Here is a 19199-nt window from a genome sequence, read left to right on the forward strand (position 1 = left end):
ACCTAACATGACGTAGCCCATCATAGCTCAGGCTGTGGTTCAGTCCTGCCCCCGGGTGTTCTCACTACCGTCTTTGTTATTGGGAAAACCAAGGCGCAGAGGAGCTGATAACTCATCCGGGGCCATAGAGCAAGGATGAAGATTGCGGCTGGAATTCCTGATGCTTTTGATGTCCCGTGACGAGCAAGCAGGACCACTGAAAGCAAGCCTGGGCAAACCCGGCTCTCAGTGGGTGAAGAACCCACGGCCAGCGCCAGGCAGGGTACCACACGTTCGAGTTTACGAAACACGCTTAGGCTCTTGTCCCGGCAATGACACAGGGACACTAGTGGCGAACAGAAGCATCACTGGATCACAGCCCTCTGGCTCGTTGCGGGCAGGGGCAAACACCAGCACGCTCCTGGGGGGCAAATTCAGAATGACCCCGTAGCTGGTTTTCATAGTGATGCCCTTGAGTGAGCAAGGCAAATGGGACCCAATTTCCATTGCACTCGAGTTTCAGAGAGCAGTGGGTACACAAGGGACCGGGGAAAATCTTCCAATAAAAATATTTCACCCAGGCGTTGAGTGTCTCAAAGGATAGGACTTAAATGCTTCAATATTTAATCTCTCTGAAATGTCTCCTTCCCTAATGGGCCCAGAGAAATGAAATGTTACCATATATACCTACTAATCTTCCAAACCTAAGTTCCAGCATAATATTTTCTAATTTGTTCAAAGTTGCCACTAAACAATGACAAAATTTACACTTCCCGAAAGCCTACATATTAAAATGAAGGTAGTATTTCTTGAAGTCTGGGAGAGTTATGCCTCCTGCTTGGTTTTTGTTTCTCAGGATTGCTTTGGCGATTCTGGGTCTTTTGTGGTTCCATATAAATGTTTGGATTGTTTGTTCTAATTCTGTGAACAATGTCGTGGGTAATTTGATAGGGATTGCATTGAATCTGTAGATTGCTTTGGGTAGGATGGCCATTTTCACAATATTGATTTTTCCAATCCAGGAACATGGAATATCTTTCCATTTCTTTACATCTTCTTTGATTTCTTTGATTAAGGTTTTATAGTTCTCGGCATATAGGTCCTTTACCTCTTTGGTCAGGTGTATTCCGAGGTATTTGATTTTGTGAGGTACAATTTTAAAAGGTATCATTTTTTTGTATTCCTTTTCTAATGTTTCATTGCTGGTATACAGAAATGCAACTGACTTCTGAATGTTAATCTTATATCCTGCTACTTTGCTGAATTTATTAATCAGTTCAAGGAGTTTTGGGGTTGAGTCCTTAGGGTTTTCTAGGTATAGTATCATATCATCTGCATACAGTGACAGTTTGATCTCTTCTCTTCCTATATGGATGCCTTTTATTTCTTTTGTTTGTCTAATTGCTGTGCAATCCCACTCTTGGGCATCTATCCGGACAAAGCTCTACTTAAAAGAGACACATGCACCCGCATGTTCATTGCAGCCCTATTCACAATAGCCAGGACATGGAAACAACCCAAATGTCCATCGACAGATGATTGGATTCGGAAGATGTGGTATATATACACAATGGAATACTACTCAGCCATAAAAAAGGATGACATCATGCCATTTGCAGCAACATGGATGGAACTAGAGAATCTCATACTGAGTGAAATGAGCCAGAAAGACAAAGACAAATACCATATGATATCACTTATAACTGGAATCTAATATCCAGCACAAATGAACATCTCCTCAGAAAAGAAAATCATGGACTTGGAGAAGAGACTTGTGGTTGCCTGATGGGAGGGGGAGGGAGTGGGAGGGATCGGGAGCTTAGGCTTATCAGACACAACCTAGAATAGATTTATAAGGAGATCCTGCTGAATAGCATTGAGAACTATGTCTAGATACTCATGTCGCAACAGAAGAAAGGGTGGGGGAAAAAACTGTAACTGCAATGTATACATCTAAGGATAACCTGACCCCCTTGCTGTACAGTGGGAAAATAATAAAAAAAAATAAATAAATAAAATGAAGGTAAAGTCTTCTTTTACCCAGTGAGCCCCCAAAATTCTCAAGTCGTTAGCAATAAATTAAATAGTGCTGTGACATTGTTTTCCTGTGCTCAATGTGTCATTTCCCCCTTTTCCATGTCTATACATCATATTTTTGGCAAGTGCCAAAGAGATTAAACGTATTTTATGGAATAAATATGTTTAAAATGTGTTTCCAATTCTTAGGGCTCTTCAGAGGATTCGATGTGTTTTAAATGACAGGAGCCATTCTAGTGACAAGCCCTCTGTCCGATCCTGGATCATGAAAGGTGGAGACAAGGGGTGAGTAGGGTGTCTGCCACCAAGGTCGCCCTACCTGCCCGAGCTCCCCAGGAGAGGAGGCTGCCCTCCTGATGTTCTGAGCCTGGCCGAGGAAGCCCTGGCCTCCTCCCGGCCAGTCCCCTGTTCAGCCACTGTTCGCCGAGGTTGCCCCACTCCTGGGTGGCCAGGCCAGGTCTATCTCGAGAGGCTGGATCTGGACACATCACCAAAACCTCCCTCCTCCCTCCCCGCTGGACCCCGCAAGCCCTGTGACCTTGGCTATTGCCAACCTATTTGGAAGAGAACAGAACTCATTCTCTACTTTGACTTTTTTTCTCCGTGGGAACTTGTCATCACTAAACCATAAAAGGTTATCACACGGAAAACTGAAAATGCCGGTAAGCCCTCTCTGTGGATGGCTTCCCTCGCTCAGGGAATGTCTGCTGTTGAATACCATGAAAAGAAAACAGGGCAGGAGTGCCCATCACGATGGTACAGCGGAAACATATCCGACTAGGAACCATGAGGTTGCGGGTTCGATCCCTGACCCCGCTCAGTGGGTTAAGGATCTGGCGTTGCCGTGAGCTGTGGGGTAGGTCGCCATCACGGCTCGGATCTGGCGTTGCTGTGGCTGTGGTGTAGGCTGGCGGCTATAGCTGATTAGACCCCCTAGCATGGGAACCTCCATATGCTGTGGGTGCAGCCCTAAAAAGACAAAAAAAAAAAAAAGGGCAGAAAAGGAAACCCACTGTGTCACCCTCCTTCAAAACCTTTTGAGGACTCCCTGCTTCCTCGTAATGAAGGCTGAGGTCCTCACTCCAGCATGTAATCTGCCGTGAGTGAGGTCAAGCCCTCCTGTTCAGTTTCCACGCTCACCTTACACACCCACCACATCTATCCCTGAGCCCCCCTGCCTCCTGCAATCTCCCTCAGCCCCAGTGGGTCTGCATTAATTACTTCATCTTTCTCTCCGCTCTTTCTTGCTCACACTGTGTCCCCTCTTTGGGGCACTTTTGACCAGCTCCCCAGTTACCCTGATCAATATCCTCAAAGCCTTGAGCCTTGTTCCTTAAAGCCAAATTCAAACGCTTTTTTCCCTGAACATGCCCCACCCCCGCTCCAACCCCTTATCTCACTTTCCCTCTCCACGAGGGTGCCTTAGCGTTGCCTCTGTGTGTGTGTGTGTGTGTGTGTGTGTTCGCGCATGCTCCCGAAGGATGGGGCCTTGTCCACTCTCCTCTGTGTCCCCCAGGGCTAGCCTGGGGTCTTCCATGGAGTAGAAGCTCACTACACGGGCGCTGAAGTAGAATGGAACCGCAAGACCACCATCCTCAAAGAGAAGTCGGGGGGCGGGGGGCAGGAAGCTGGAAGGAAATGAAAATTGCTCTGCTTACTGGCCTTGACACTTATCCTCCGATCTGCCGTGCAGGCTTCAGCACCAACCTGTGTCCCCTGGCTGAAGCCCAGCAGCAGCGAGGATTCAGGTGACTAGGTAGGTCCACCAGACAACCAGCAAGGCAACTGGCATTTCAGTAGAGCAAGTGGGAGATGCGGGAGTCATCTCCCAGACCTCAGGGTAGACATGACCTAAGCTTCCCTCCCCTGGCACCCCCACATCCTCACTGCTTCTCCCCTCTGGGATCACCAGTATTGTCGGCAGACTGGGCTCAGCTGGAAAACTCTGGGCAAGTTATTTAACACCCATGGCAGAAATTACTCATGGTTTAGCCCATGGTCCATTCTTTACTCCCTTGGTAACAGAAGCTCTAATTTTTAGTCACCCAGAGTAAAGACTACATTTCCCAAACTCCCTTGCAGCCAGATCCAGCCATGTGACTGAGTTTTGGCCAATGAGTTGTACGTGCCCAGGAAGTATCCTTAAAAGAAGAGGCTGTACCCTTCTTTGCCCTGTTCTCCTTCCTCCTGGCTGGAATATGGACAGGTTGGCAGAAGCTAAAGCAGCTTTCTTGGACCATGAATTGGAAACTAACGCTGAGGATGGCAGAGCAACAAGATAGAAAGAGCTGGGGTCCTAACGCTGTGTGATACCTTACAAGTTCTGGATTGTCTGTCTCCAAACTTCTTTCGGATGAGAGAGAAATGGACGTCTGTCCTATTTAAGTCATTCGTGCTTTGGGGTTTTCTGTCACATGCGTCCAAATCTAAACCAAACGTATTAAAACTTAGGCAGGTCTTGTTACGTAGTTGCTACCATGGCTTCCCATCTCACTCATGATAGCAACCAGCATCTTTGTAGCAGCCTAAGAGCTGAATACAATCGGCCCTTCCTGTCGCCTCTCACCTCATCTCTGCTGCTCTCCCACTCCTGCACTGCAGCTGCCCAGCAGGCTCCTGCCTCAGGACCTCTGCTCTTGCCCTGGCTTCCTCCTTGAATTATCCTTTAATGAATCCCCTGGACCACTCTGCATACTCCACATATGCTCTTAAAGGCTGCCCTTTTAGGGAGGGCTTCCCTGAAGCCCTGCTGTGGACTGGATCGCACCCTCTCAAAATTCCTATATTGAGGCCCTAAATGCTTCCATGACTGTACTGGAGGGAGGCCCTTTAAGGAGGTGATTATGGTTAAATGAGATCATACGTGCAGAGCCCTGATTCGACAGACCTGGCGCCCTTCTCAGTAGAGGTGGAGCCCTCGGCGCTTTCCCCTCCGCGTGAGGGCACAGAGAGGAGGCAGCCGTCTGCAAGGCATGAAGAGAGCCTCTCCCGACCCTGGACGTGCTGGCACCAGGATCTCAGACTTGGAGCTCCAGAACTGTGAGAAAATACGTTTTCGTTGTTTAAGGCACCCATTCTCTGGTATTGCGTTACGGCCTCCTGAGCTAATTAATTATTCTCCTACCCTGTTTCTTATTTTGATTTCTGTATCACCTCCTAACTGTGTTCCTTAATTTTATTTGTAGCATTCATCATAGTCTAATATACTACATAGTTTTATCTCATTGTTTGTCTTCTAGTCCATTATAATATGAATGAAAACATAAAAGATAAAAATTTGCAAAAATAAAGGGCAAGACAGAGCAGACCTAAGGGTGAATGTGGCAGTGCCCCCCCATTCCCCCTCAAAGCAGAGTCTGAAGCAGAGTTGAGCCTGAAAGGTGCCCTTGGAATCAACATCTGTGGGAGGAAGCGAGGCAGGGGCAGAGGGAGGGGTCCAGCTAGAGTGCACGCTTGGAGGTGGTGTCAGTGACCCACAGGGGACTCTGGTGCTAGATAGGCCTTCAGGTTAGGCCGAGATCACTTCACACTCTGCACTGATCCACCACTGGGTGTCGGCCACCAGAAAGGGGCCTGACTGGGGCAGCGGGGGCCACCCTTGGGTAGCTAGACGGCCTAAGGCTGTCAACTGACAGCACTTCCAGCAGCTGGAGCCACAAGCCCTGGGATTGGGGGTAGGGGACGGGGATCGCAGTGCCTGCCACAGCACCCAGCGAGCAGAGACAGCCGAGGGGAGGAACAGACCCGCTGGCAAGCATCATGACGGCTTCACTGAGAAGAGTCCTGGATGATAAGAGCCAACAAAGAGGAGTGTAACTCTGAGTTACGGTGCACAGGAACTATTGTCGCCTGGTGGGCTGGGGAGGGTGTGTTGAGGGGAGGTGAGAGGGTCATTCTCTTCCCGCCTGTTGCCAAGACCTGATTTCATCTCCTCTGTGAAGCCAGAGAGCCTCAGCTTGTGCCATAAACACTAGAAGAGCCTAACTATGCAGACAAACTCTAAACTCCTGTGGCCAGAAAGAAATCAAATTATGATCAGCTGGTGAGCAGCTCAACAAAATATTTTAATGGGCAAATATTTAGTCTGTTAATAAATACCACTACCTGCATGATGGCTGCCAGCTTCCCTCCCCACAGGGTGGCCCAAGTCTGGTAGCCGCAGTGATGAGATGAGAGGGGAACACCCACATCCCTGACTGAGCAACTTTCTCTTTGTAACCTGAGCCCAGTCACTTCCTCTGGGCTTGTGGGGCATCACCTGCAAAGCAGAGCTAACACCTTCTTCCTGGGGTTGGGTGGCTTAAAGGCAGCAATGTATGGATTGTTGCGTTGGGCACTGCTGGGGTGGCCCCAGTACGGCTCTGCCGCCCTGGACAATTCTCTAGGGCTGCAGGAAGTGCTCCCCCACCTCCCACCCCCACCCATGTGCTTTAGGGCCACCGCAGGTCCCATCCACTATGTCAAGAAAGAGGACACTATGGCCAGAGGCCCTCGTTGTGTTATGTAAGCCACTGCTCAAGTCCGGGATTGGTAATGAGCAGAGGCCAGGACATAAGAGGCCTTGTCTTTTCTTCTTTTGCTGGTCCTGATCCGGGTTAGAGATGGTTGCTTAGCAACAGCACTAACTCAGCCTTGGGGGCCACCAGCCCAGACTCCCGGTTCCCACCAAGGAAGGAATGCCACGGCACCGGCCAGAGTGTTCATTTGGGCGGATTGTGTGGACACTTTTTCCTGAGGGGGGGGTTATTTTGAGGTAAACCGGGAACATTCCTCTGATGGGAATTACCCCTGGGATGAAAGAGGAGCTATGGGGGAGGGGGGATCAGAGCCGCAACTTGGGGCTCCTGCCCACCCTTTTCAGGGAGCAAATTATTCCGGAACAGAGGCAAGATGACTAAAGAGAAGCTGCACAAGTGGGCCTCTGTTTCATGCTTGGCAGGGAGCGTGAGGGAGTCCTTTTTCTCTTAAGTCTAATTCTCAGCCATTGTGCTGCCGGCAAACACGAGGGCTCCAAAGCGGCTCAGAGGTGGGGCTGAGCGAGATGAGTCAGAGCGCCTGCAGGCACCTGCCTCGGCCGTGAGTTAGGAGTTTCTGGACTCTTCCCTTTGAGCTGGACTCCCAGAGCTGTCAGGTCCCCCCTACTCTGGGGAGGGGACACACGTTCATTCCTTCAGCCCCGAGCCTGGGTTGCAATTGCCTTTGCAGGTTGAAAGCACGAAGCAGTGAGGCCATAACAGTGAGATTTTCCATAAGATTAAAAAGAATGAGCTGCAACGTTTTAAGAAAAGACATTCCCTCGGTCACTAGCCGCAACTGCCTTTCAAGGGAAAAAACAATGAAAAAAGCAGAACTATCCAGAGCAGCCTGGGTTGCATTTTAAATTCACCTCACAATGCAAGTTTATAATGCCCCTTTTAAGGGCGACTAACCAAAAAAATCAACTTTCAGTGAACGTTTAGGTGAGAAAACCATAGAGTATCCGATTGTTCCGTCAAATTCCGCCTTGAAGATAGAAGGATGCCAAGCCCACTGGGACGAGTTCCGGTGGCGCTGTTCCCGGCAGTGCTGCCCTCTGCACGCCGGGCGCCTCTGCGCCTCCTGTGCAGAGGCCGCATTTACACCCCATTGGCTGGGGAAGGTCCCTAGCAGGTATCAATCTGATTAGTCCGATCAGCACCAGGTGAGCTGAAACTGCCTTAAAGTTCACAGCTGGACCTGAACTTTTTAAAAAATGTCTAACAGCCTGATATATGAAAATCAAAGACTAGTCTGTGTCACAGGGTGATGAGCCTTTTCAGGTTCCTTCTCCTACCGTCTAGAAATCCAAAACGCCTGCTTGAGGAATTCCCTCCTCCCCTTCTTCAAAATTCTCCGGGAGAAAAAAACAAAACAAAACAGGAAAGGTCACCGACCTCTGTGCCCTTGGCCATTTCTTAGCCAGAAGGCAAACCCTGGGTACAAACTGCGAAAGGAACCAGAGATGAGGAGAGGAGTGATGACTCTGTCCAGCAATTTAGAGACGAATTGATCGCAGGCCTGGCACTTGGAAGGTCACTGATGAGTGAACGCGGAGAATCTGCCACAAGAGCAACCTGGGATCTGCCCCCACTCGAGTCAACAAGCCCTCTCAGCACGGAGAGTCCATTAGCAAGAATCATCTGAGCTCTGCTCCACCCCGCCCCCCCCACCCTGAATCACCGCGAGGAAGGAAGGGAGGAGGACAGCATCTGCTCTGACTTTTCCAGTTTGGGTGGAAGAAATCGATATTTATTCAGTCAAGTAAAGAGAGATTTATTACAAGTGCACCCTAACCCCGGAAAAAGTATTTAGGGCGTATTCTCAGCTATTCTTTCTCTGCTCGTCTACGTTCTGCCATGTTCCCTCCCTCTGTTCAGTCTTATTTTTGCCTCCTGGTAGTGCTTTGGTCTTTACCTCCAGCCTACCCTTAACTTCAGATCCCAAGGCCACGGACCCTGTGTGGCCCCAGCTTCATCTGCTTCTGAATGTGCCCCTTCTGGGTTCTGCTCCCGGAAAGTCATCCTCTCGATATTTTTAGTTGAAACTCCTGGTGAACTGGGTCGTGACAGTTTGCTGGACAGACTATACATGATCCTGGGTCAACAGCCTGCCCTGGGCCACTTCCTGTGGCTGGAGGAGAGGCCGTGGGGGAGGGAAAGAGAAGAGGATCCAGCATATCAGGTCTACTAAGGCGGACCCTTCAGCAGAAGCCCCCAGTTGTCAGGTGTTTAAGGCACCCAACCCCTTGGCTCTGGCCGAACAAGACAGTGCCAGTTTGGGGCACTCTGTATTAGAAAGACAAGCATCCTGAGAAATGAGTTCATTTTGCCTGAAATCTGTTTCACACTCAAGACGACAGACATGAACAAACTGTCAAGTGCTTTCAGTGTTGAGTGAATTGCATGTCTTTGGGAAGGACCAAATCTAAGTGAGGTGCTGGTTTGGTCATTCACACAGAACTAAAAGGCTTAGAGTGTCTAGAGTGGCTCAAGCTTTTGATGTAGGAAGTCCTGGTCCGAAGGGAAGGAACTTTCTAGCAGTGCCTTTTTGAAACCAGGGAACTTTAGAGAACCAAGAAGACCTCTGGGCCAGGGTTAAGGGAGAGAAACTGTCAAAGCTAAGGGTCCAGCTGGAGGAGAGCACCCCTGTCCCCTGTCATGTGCTGTGCTCTTCCCCCCCCCCCCCACCCTTGGCAGATGACTTCATCTGTTCCTGGAGGAGGAGGTTTGACTATGACAATTTGTTCCCTTAGAAAAACCACAGTTGGGGGCTTGAAGCCCTAGCCTCCCTGGGAGAGTTATGCCCTCACACTCCTCAGCCCGACCCCCAAAAAAGGATCTTTGTGCTTTTTTTAAAGGAAGAAAAACGTCCTGTTTCTCAACACGCTCAGGGCTTCACTTCTGATGCTCAGAACACTTCTTTCTGGTCACACTGAGAAATTCTCAGACACCAGCTGAGCGCCCTACAAGTTAACTCATTCTGACACCGTCCACCTGGAGAGAGCGTCAGATCCCTCGGGTTAAGGGCTCAGTCCCACATTTCAGATGCCAGCCGCAGGCCCAGGTTGTTACCTGGGCTTGTGACCAATAGGCTCCTAATCAGAGGTTCCCATGACCCCCTCCTTGGGTTCAATTAATTTGCTAGAGTGGCCCAGAGAACTCAGGAAAACAGTTTCCTTTCTGTTTACCCGTTCCTGTAGGCATCATAGAGGGAACAGATCAACACCCAGGTAGAAGAAATGCATGGAGCAAGCGTGTGGCTCTCCCGTGCCCTCCCAGCCTGGGCCACTCTCCTGGCACCTCCATGTGTTCGTCCCAGAAGCTCTCTGAGCCCCCGTACGTTTGGGATTTCACATAGGCATGTTTGCTTATTCAGTTTCCAATCTCTCTCCCCTCTCTGGAGAATGGGGAGTGGAGCCGAAAATTCCAAGCTTCTAATGAGGCTTGGTCTTTCTGGTGAGCAGCCGCCACCCAGGAGCCCAACCAGAGTCATCTCCTTAGAAAAAGGATGCTCCAGTCACCCAGGAAATTCCAAGGGACTTCGGAGCCCTGTGTCAGGAACTGGGATCAGAGACCAAGTATTAGATCAAAAGATGCCCCTAATGCTTTTATCGCTTAGGAAATTAAAAGGGTTTTAGAAGCTCTGTGCTAGGAACCTGGGGCAGAAACCAATAGATAAATTTTTTCTATTTTCTCCCATTGTGATTCTGACCACTGGCTAGAAATTGGAGGTTCCCACGCCCCCCATCTTTGGTTCAGTCCTTTGCTAGAGGTGTTCACAGGACTCAGGAAAACAGTTGGCTCGCTCTATTAACAATTTTTCATAAAGGGTTATAACTCAGGAACAACCAGATGGAAGCGATGCGTAGGGCAAGGCTTAGGGGAGGGTATGCAGAGCTTCTGTGCCCTCCCCAGGAGCACAGCCCCCCAGCACCTTCACGCCTTCACCAACAGGAAGCCCTCCAAACTACACCCTCTTGGGTTGTCACGGAGACTTCATGCCGAGGCAAGTTGATTAAATTATTAGCCACTGGTGAGTATTCAACCTTCAGCCCCTTTCCCTTCCCCAGAAGTAGGAGGGGAGGAAATAAACTTTCCAGTCCTGTGGTTTGTTTCCTTGGCAACCAGCTCCCACCCTGTGATTATCTAGGGGCTTTCCAAAATTCCTCCCATGAACAGAAATGCAGATACGGTCGGAAGGATTTGTTGTGAATAACAAAAGATGCTGATTTCATAGGGTTTTTTAAAAAAATTTCATTGAAGTGTAGTTAATTTACAACATTATAATCATTTCTGTCGTATGACGTCATGTTTACCCCTCTGAAGCTATTTCAGAACCTGAGGACAAAACCAAATATTTGAACAAAAGATGCCTTTATCGCTTTCATCAATTAGGAAATTGTAAGGGATTTGGGAACTGTGAGCCAGGAACTGTGGATGAACACCCAAGTGTATATTTCTTAGTATAAATCACAATATCACCTGCTTCTTAGAGAAATCAGTAAATGGTTATGGAGCATCGCTGTCAGGGGATGGAGAGGGCCTGACACCGCAGTGAACGTCCTGCAGAGATGGAAAATATAGATTCTTATTTGAAGGAATTTTGAGAAGGCATTCTTTATTTATTTATTTATTTATTGTCTTTTTACTGTTTATTTGGGCCACTCCCGTGGCATATGGAGATTCCCAGGCTCAGGGTCGAATCGGAGCTGTAGCTGCCGGCCTACGCCAGAGCCACAGCAAAGCGGGATCCGAGCCGCGTCTGCAACCTACACCACAGCTCACGGCAACGCCGGATCGTTAACCCACTGACCAAGGGCAGGGACCGAACCCGCAACCTCATGGTTCCTAGTCAGATTTGTTAACCACTGCGCCATGACGGGAACTCCGAGAAGGCATTCTTTAAAGCTTTATTAAGTTTCTTGGATGTCTAGTAGTGTCTCAAATTATATTTTAGTAACTTTTAATATTCATAAACAAAAACATATACATTCAATTTTCCTTTAAATGTAGTTTTTTAATCAAATCAAGAGAAAAAAATAGACAGCTGACTTCATTTTGATGTTTAAAAAAACCTCAAACATTTAAAAACTGCCTCAATGGCGTTGCCATTGTGGCTCAGTGGGTTAAAAACCTGACTAGTGTGTGTGAGGATGTGGGTTCGATCTCTGGCCTCACTCAGTGGGTTAAGGATCTGGCGTTGCCGCAAGCTGAAGTCTAAGTCTTGGATGTGGCTTGGATCCAGTGTTGCTGTGGCTGGCGTAGGCCAGCAGCTGCAGCTCCGATTTGACCCCTAGCCCAGCAACTTCCGTATGCCGCTGCCACAGCCCTCAAATGGAAAAAACAAAACAAAACACATAACCTACCTCAAGATATGTCCAGATTCCCTCATCAGATATTAGCATAAGACAACTTTTAAAACCAATTTCTTCATTTCCTGGAAAACATCAAGGTGAACCAATTAACTTACTTATAGAGAATTAACTTATTTATCCGTGGTGAGGGATCAAACCTGAGCCACAGCAGTGACGCCACCAAATCCTTCACCACTGGACCACCAGGGAACTCCCTCAGGAGGCCTTTTTGTGGCCCGCGTCCCTCACATCTGGGTTTTTCCAGTCACCCTCTAAGATTAGGCAACTGTACCCCAAACCCATGCCAGCTTATAATCGCCACAGTCCTCTCACGGAAAAAGAAACCGCGTCTTCCTGAAGTCTGAGTACAGAAGAAATAGTTTGGCCAACAGCCCACATGACCCCAGCAGGAGTACTTGAAAAAGCTCCTAATAACTCGTCTGTCGACAGTGTCCAAAGTCCCTGATACTAAAGCTCTAAACCCTTAGGCCTCCAAGAATCACAAACGCTTGATTGTGTTTTGCCAGAGAGGCCATCACGGAAAAGCTTGCAAGGTCTTACAGGGCTTTCTCCCCATCTAAATGGTAACTGCAGAAAGGGCGAGAGCGTAGGTGGGGCTCTTGGACTGAATGCAGAGAAGCATTGGCCAAGGAGTTGAGATTCACTTGCTTTTTCCATATAACATTTAAAAACAAAAGCTTAATTCAGTGCACCTTGTGGGAAGGGTGCCTATTATTAGTGTACAGGTAGATGCATCTTTACAAAGAACGCAGCTCTGCAGTCGGCACTCAGCACAAAGAAAACCAAGGGATCGCCAGCATCCCTAAGACCCGCTTCCCCCTCCTCCCCCAAAGGGCCGTTCCCCACTCATGAGTTCGCCTGTTTCTGTGCTGTGTGGTCAGGGAAGCACAGAGAGCTCCCCCGTTAGTACCTGTGGGCCTTCACTCACCCGCATGTTTGAGTCACCGTCGTGTGGCACCAGCAAGGGCTATTCCTTGCCAGCCCCTGCACGCTCCACTCTGGCAAACACATCCCGGATCATTCCCCCCATGGCAGGTGTCCTTTGGGCCAAAGGGTATTGTCTGGTTTGGGAGAGTCTTCTTAAAAGAATCCCGTATCTGAGGCAGACAAGTCTGGAGATTTTGACGCCAACATCGACCAAGAAAATAGAGGGGCCACGTCACTTGCTTGGTGCTCTAGCCTCTGTTCTGCATCCCACCCCAACCCCTAGACTCGGGAGGAAAAAGTGAGTCATGCTCCTGAGAAGGTGATTGCTGCAAGGAGGGGGAGGTTTGGAATCCCAGAAAACGAGGGGGACTCTTGGGGCTGCAGGAGCGGACGCAGGAAGTCACCCCTGGGTGTAAACTTCAGCGAGACCCTCTGGTCACCGGAAAATCCTCCGTAATCTTCTCAGAGCAACTGGGGTGCCTCCCTCCACCCCAGGGTAATGGGGCTTCAGTCTCTAGAATCTCAACAAGAGTAGCTATCCAACCACTACCCAATCCCAGAAATTCTCAAGAGAAGGTGGCATCAGGAGAGGAGCATCTGGGAGTTCCCATTGTGGCTCAGTGGTAATGAAACTGACCGGTATCCGTGAGGACTTGGGTTCGATCCCTGGCCTCACTCAGGGGGTTAAGGATCTGGTGTCGCCATGAGCTGTGGTGTAGGTCACAGATGAGGCTTGGATCCCGCGTTGCTGTGGCTGTGGTGTAGGCCGGCAGCTGCAGCTCTGATTCAACCCCTAGGCTGGGCACTTCCATATACCCACAGGTGCAGACCTAAAAAGACAAAAAAAAAAAAAAAAAAAAAAAGAAAAAAAAGTATTTGATTCAACCAGCAGCGAGGCTTAATGAGAGAGGTTTACCTCTCCGTTTTCAATACAACCATGGCCCAAACCTTCCCTCGCCTAGAGCTCGTATTTTTCTCCCTTCTTGGAGAACGCAACAGTTACACCACTAAAGGACTCTTTTGGGAACTCGCTGTTCCCTGCTCACTACATTTCCAATAACTTGAGGAAAGCCAGCTTATTTCCACACAGTTTCTGTTTATTTGGGTGCAATAGTTTAATATAGTCCTAAACACTGGAGAGAGGAAACTCTTGACATTTTATTCTCTGATCACTAGCAGATAAATTCAAAGTGCCTTTGGGACCTAAAAAAAACAAGTGCTCATTTGAAGGAGGGAGACTGGGAAAATACACGGAAGTGTAGTGTTTAGATTCATTACGAAGACTTGAAAATATTTATATTAGTATCGAGAACTTATTGATGTTTCATTTCTTGGCAAGGCTTTGAAGAAATTATATGTATATCCTCAAGGATTTTAAACAGTATTTCACAAAGAATATGCTACTATTTATAAACACAAAAATGTTTGAGATGACTGTGAGCATATTTTTAAAGAAGTGAGGCTTTGAATTCTATTTTCCTCTTTTTCCTACCTCTCTTTACCGCATAGGTCTTTTTACTTGGTTCCTTATAAACTTTATAACACGCCGATGCTATGAGACAGTGGTTTCTAAAAAGGCGTCTCAAAAACAAGTATTTGTGCTTGAGTTCAGGACTGTCAGTCTTCTGTAAAGTTCACAGACAAGCTAAAAGTACAAAAACAGGATGATAACAATTTTTTCCAGCTTTCTTGAGAAATAATTGACTTCCCTCACTGTATAAGTTTAAGGCATCCAGCATGATGGCCAGACTTACATGTAGCAGGAAATGATTTCCTCAACAGATTCAGCTAACATTATCCTCTCATATAGATACAACTAAAAAAAGAAAAGAAAAAAGGGGGAAAAAGTTCTCTTTGCAATGAGAACTCTTAGGATTTACTCTTTTCACTTTCATAGATAACATACAGCAGTGTTAACTAGTTAGTTCGTTACATCCCTAGTATTTAGTTATAGCTAGTGACCACCTGCCTCTAGTTCCCCTCCCTCCACCCTCCACCTCTAGTAACCACGAGAGTCTGAGCTCTTGTTCCGTGATTCTATGAGTTTGAGATCATATAGTATTTATCTGTCATGAATTCATTGATGGATCCTTAGATTGATGATAATAGTTTAAGTACTTTTCATATTAAAATAGCTGTTTACTTTTGTTTTTATTTCTATTGCCTTGGGAGACGGACCTAAGAAAACATCTGCATGGCTGATGTCGGAGAATGTTCTGCCCATGCTCTTGTCTAGGAGTTTGATGATGTCTTGTCTTATGCGCATGTCTTTAAGCCATTTTGAGCTTTTTTTTGTGCATGGCGTGAGGGGGTGTTCTCGTTCCATTGACTTACATGTAGCTGTCCACTTTTCCCAGCACCGCTTGCTGAAGAGGCTTTTTCCCATTTTATATTCTTGCCTCCTTTGTCAAAGATTAATGACCATAGGTGTCTGGGTTTACTTCTGGGCTTTCTATTCTGTTCCATTGGTTTGCAGGTAACACTGTCTTGATTAGTGCAGCTTTGTAACATTGTCTAAAGTCTGGGAGAGCTAGGTGTCCGTCCTGCTTGGTTTTTCTTCCCCCTTCAGGATTGCTTTGGCAATTCTGGGTCTTTTGTGGTTCCATATAAATTCCTGGATTGTTTGTTCTAGTTCTGTGAAAAATGTCGTGGGTAACTTCATAGGGATTGCATTGAATCTGCAGATTGCTTTGGGTACTATGGCCATTTTAATGATATTAATTCTTCCAATCCAGGAGCATGGGATAGCTTTCCATTTCTTGGAATCCTCTTCAATTTCCTTGATGAATGTATAGTGCTCAGCATATGAGTCGTTCACCTCCTTAGTCAGGTGTATTCCTAGGTATTTCATTTTTTGAGGTGTGCTTTTAAAATGTATTTTTAATTTTCCTTTCCTAATATGTCGTTAGAAATATTGTACAGAAATGCAACCAATTTCCGAATGTTAACCTTGTGTCCTGCTACTTTGCTGAATTAGTTAATTAGTTTGAGTACTTTTTGTTTGGAGTCCTTGGGGTTTTCTATATGTAGTATTATGTCATTTGCATATAGTGACAATTTTGCCTCTTCTCTTCCAATTTGGATTCCTTTTATTTCTTTTTCTTGTCTGATTGCTGTGGCTAGGACTTCCAGTACTATGTTGAATAAAAGTGGTGAGAGCGGGCATCCTTGTCTTGTTCCAGATTTTAGCAGAAAGTCTTTGAGAATGTGAAATAGCTCATTAATAATTTTTGTACTAATTGAAATGACGTTTTGAATATATTAAGTTAAACATACTATTTTTTCTTTTTCTTGCCTCAGAACTTTTAGTACATATGACATGTATGTCGTATATGTTAACCTTTTATTAGAGATTGTCTTGTTTTCGAGCAAAAGCCTAACTTCAGGCTTGATCTTGAATTGAAAGGATGGTTGTGAGTGTCAGGGTGTTGGCAAGTTGCTCTCAGAATTTTAATACCTGCTGTGTTGTTGATGGGTGTAAATATGACTTGCCTCAGGGCTCATGCAATCTAGACATGAGGACCGAGATTTATCTCCTCAACAGGGAGGAGGCAAGTCCTCAGACTTGGAGACACATACTCTCGAAATGAACTTTGCCTGTTTCTTTTTACTTTTCAGATGGAGCTCCTGGGAGACTGAAAATTAGACTATATGACTCATATTTGTGGCTTACATTAAATTTCTATTGGACAGCACTGGCTTTATAAATGAAATTACACAAACATATGCCTCGTTATTTCAAGACTTGCTGTCCATTTTCTGATTGTTATAAAGTTATGCAAAGCATAGCTGATATAATTGAATTTAATTAGTTGGGGGAGTGTTGGAGCGTCTGCCTCACTCCAGCTTTGTTCTCAACACCTCTCAGTGGCCCTGTTTTAGTGAAGATTACTGGTAAAGTAGCTCTTCCCCATAGGCTCTGCCCCCGGAGGGACCCTGGCCTGCAGTCCTCAGCGTCACACGTTCAGAACTTGAGTCTGTCCCAGTTCCTGGATGAGACCCTGGGGACACATTTCTCAAGAGCTGGTATGAGAACAGTGACTTTCCAGAAGGACAGGCTTTTCTGGGTCATTCTGTCTGGTGTCATGCTAACTTGTCTCTTCATCTCCCAAAGGTATCTATGTCATGGGTTGGGCTCCAAACCCAGGTGGGGCCATGCAAGGCACAGGGCAGGCCCACTGTGCAGGGGCTGAGAGGTTCTCCCGAGGGTAGATTTACATGGGCGGGGCTGAGGCCTGGGAACGAGGTGCGGAGACCTCACAGAGATGGCTACGAATGTGCGTTCTCCCCGGGGTTCACCCCTCCCAATCGTACTGGGCACTTCCAACACGTCCCATCCCAGCAGTGACCAAGTGCTGGAGGAACAGATTGAACTGTTCAGGTTCACACATGCGCTCGGAAAGCAGCTTACCAGTTTATAAGAAGAAACATAGTCAAGCATCAGCATCACGGAGTTCCCATTGTGGCTCAGCGGTAATGAACCTGACTAGTATCCATGAGGATGCGGATTCAATCCCAGGCCTCGCTCAGTGGGTTAAGGATCCGGATCTTGCATTGCCGTGAGCTGTGGTGTAGGTCACAGGTATGGTTCGGATCCCACGTTGCTGTGGCTGTGGTGTAGGCCAACAGCTATAGCTCTGATTTGACCCCTCACCTGGGAACTTCCATGTGCCTGCCACATGTGTGGCCCCATTTAAAAAAAAAAAAGAATCAGAATCACTTAGCTCTGCTCTTAGTGGGAGGGGCAGTGCACAAGAGCAAACCTATCAGTATTTAGAGTTTGTTTGCTAGGTAACACAATGACTATATGAAGAGGAGAGATAGTGGGGTCTCTCTTGGAAAAGGGAGCAATGGGGACCCTGCGGAGTGTTAAGTCATAAAACCAAGTTGCCCAGTGTTCAGAGCAGATCCATTTCTATAGCTCAGCTTAGAGGGAATATTCCAGAAATATTTATGGTCTGCCTGCCCGTCTAATCTAAGCGTTAGTGAGACAGAATGATTTCTAGGTCAGACCAGGACTTGACTGAGTATTAACAGACCTCATGGAGGAATGAGTTCATCACCCACGGAAGCCCAGAAAAGAGAGAGTTTCAGAAACAAGCTTTGACCGGAGGGTGGGCTAACGGGAGCCGGACTGGAGGCCAGTGAGGACATAGAGGTCCCAGCTGTGGGGGAGGACACACCCAGCTGTCAGAGCCCAGACCTTCCAGCATCTGAGTCCTGGAATTGGGTTCCAGGCTCTGAATCCAGGATCATCACCAAGCGGATCATCTGGCTTCCTGTGCAGCTTTTCCCTGGGAGAGACCCCGCCAGTGAGCTCAGTCTGCCCAAGAGCTATATTCTTCTGTCCTGGTAAGGTCCTTGGATTTATGTTGCGAGATAGCATTTTTAAAATTATTTTTTGTCTTTTGTCTTTTTAGGGATGCACCTGCAGCAGATGGAGATTCCCAGGCTGGGGTCTAATCGGAGCTGTAGCTGCCAGCCTAGGCCAGAGCCACAGCAACGCCAGATCTGAGCCATGTCTGCAACCTACACCACAGCTCACGGCAACGCCAGATCCTTAACCCAGTGATCGAGGCCAGGGATCAAACCCATAACCTCATGGTTCCTAGTCTGATTCGTTTCCGCTGAGCCACGATGGGAAATCCCTGGCGATAGCGTTTTTAAGCATAGAATCCATTCTTGTAATGAAGCGCTTCAACGAATTGTGTCTCCATGTCCACAAGACTTACTCCAGGAGCAGAAGCCGTAAGTCCAGCCAGTGCATTCCTCCTGTTGAGACCCCCCCCCCATGTGACACTGAATTCCACTGCCTTGCGCTACAGTCTCCAGCAGTGACTACGAAGAACCACGTTCCCGTCTGGCTATGACGGCCAATGTGGAATCTGCAAGTCCACTTGGCTGACCACAGCCCCACACTTTGGAAGCTGTGTGGCCTGGGATGGAAAGAAGGGAAAGGCACTGAGCTGAATGTTACTCAGCCCAAGACAGCTCTTGAATGCTTTTTATTTTTTAATTTTGGGGGCATATGGAGTTCCCAGGCTAGGGGTTGCATCAGAGCTACAGCTGCCGGACTGTGCCACAGCCACAGCAACGCGGAATCCCAGCCGAGTCTGCGACCTACACCACAGGTCATGGCAACGCTGAATCCTTAACCCACTGAGCAAGGCCAGGGATCGAACCCAAACCCTCATGGTTCCTAGTCGGATTCCTTTCCATTGAGCCAAGATGGGCACTTCTTGAATGTTTTTTAAACGGAAGTCTCTATCATTGGGATTTTTAATGTGTAAACATATAAAACCAGGATTGTGGTTTATTCATGCATGCTGTGTGGTCAGGCCACTCAGGATGGCTGCTCTCTGGC

The 19199-nt window shown here is 47.5% G+C and overlaps 1 protein-coding gene and 1 long non-coding RNA gene across 23 annotated transcripts in view; one reads left to right on the forward strand and one right to left on the reverse strand.

Moving 5' to 3' along the window:
- The window catches only part of LOC146404246 (uncharacterized), a 205060-nt gene that overhangs the window by 168361 nt on the left and 17500 nt on the right, over nt 1-19199 (forward strand). For 6 of the 22 annotated variants that reach the window (XM_085023940.1, XM_085023941.1, XM_085023935.1 and 3 more), the window contains 2 exons: nt 16752-16861; nt 18073-18187. The exons of 3 other annotated variants lie outside the window; for them this stretch is intronic. Coding sequence is in view for 4 of the 19 variants with exons in the window: in XM_085023935.1 (XP_084880061.1) it covers nt 16752-16861; nt 18073-18187 (225 nt within the window). In the remaining 15 variants the exon portion in view is untranslated. Of the gene's footprint in view, nt 1-93; nt 1998-2205; nt 5241-16738; nt 17418-18072; nt 18188-19199 lie in introns of those variants that run through there. 13 more of the 22 variants (XM_085023938.1, XM_085023949.1, XM_085023951.1 and 10 more) reach the window with 5 other exon arrangements.
- LOC106508578 (uncharacterized) lies at nt 10959-12961 on the reverse strand. Its single transcript, XR_001305526.3, has 3 exons — nt 12837-12961; nt 11900-11970; nt 10959-11096 (listed from the first exon to the last, which is right to left on the reverse strand). It is a non-coding gene; the product is annotated as an uncharacterized LOC106508578 (long non-coding RNA).

Source organism: Sus scrofa, chromosome 4, assembly GCF_054392235.1.
Source record: "Sus scrofa isolate SSC_HxYL_T2T_F1_AM1 chromosome 4, Sscrofa_HxYL_maternal_Yorkshire_Landrace_v2.0, whole genome shotgun sequence".
Taxonomy (NCBI): Eukaryota; Metazoa; Chordata; class Mammalia; order Artiodactyla; family Suidae; genus Sus; species Sus scrofa.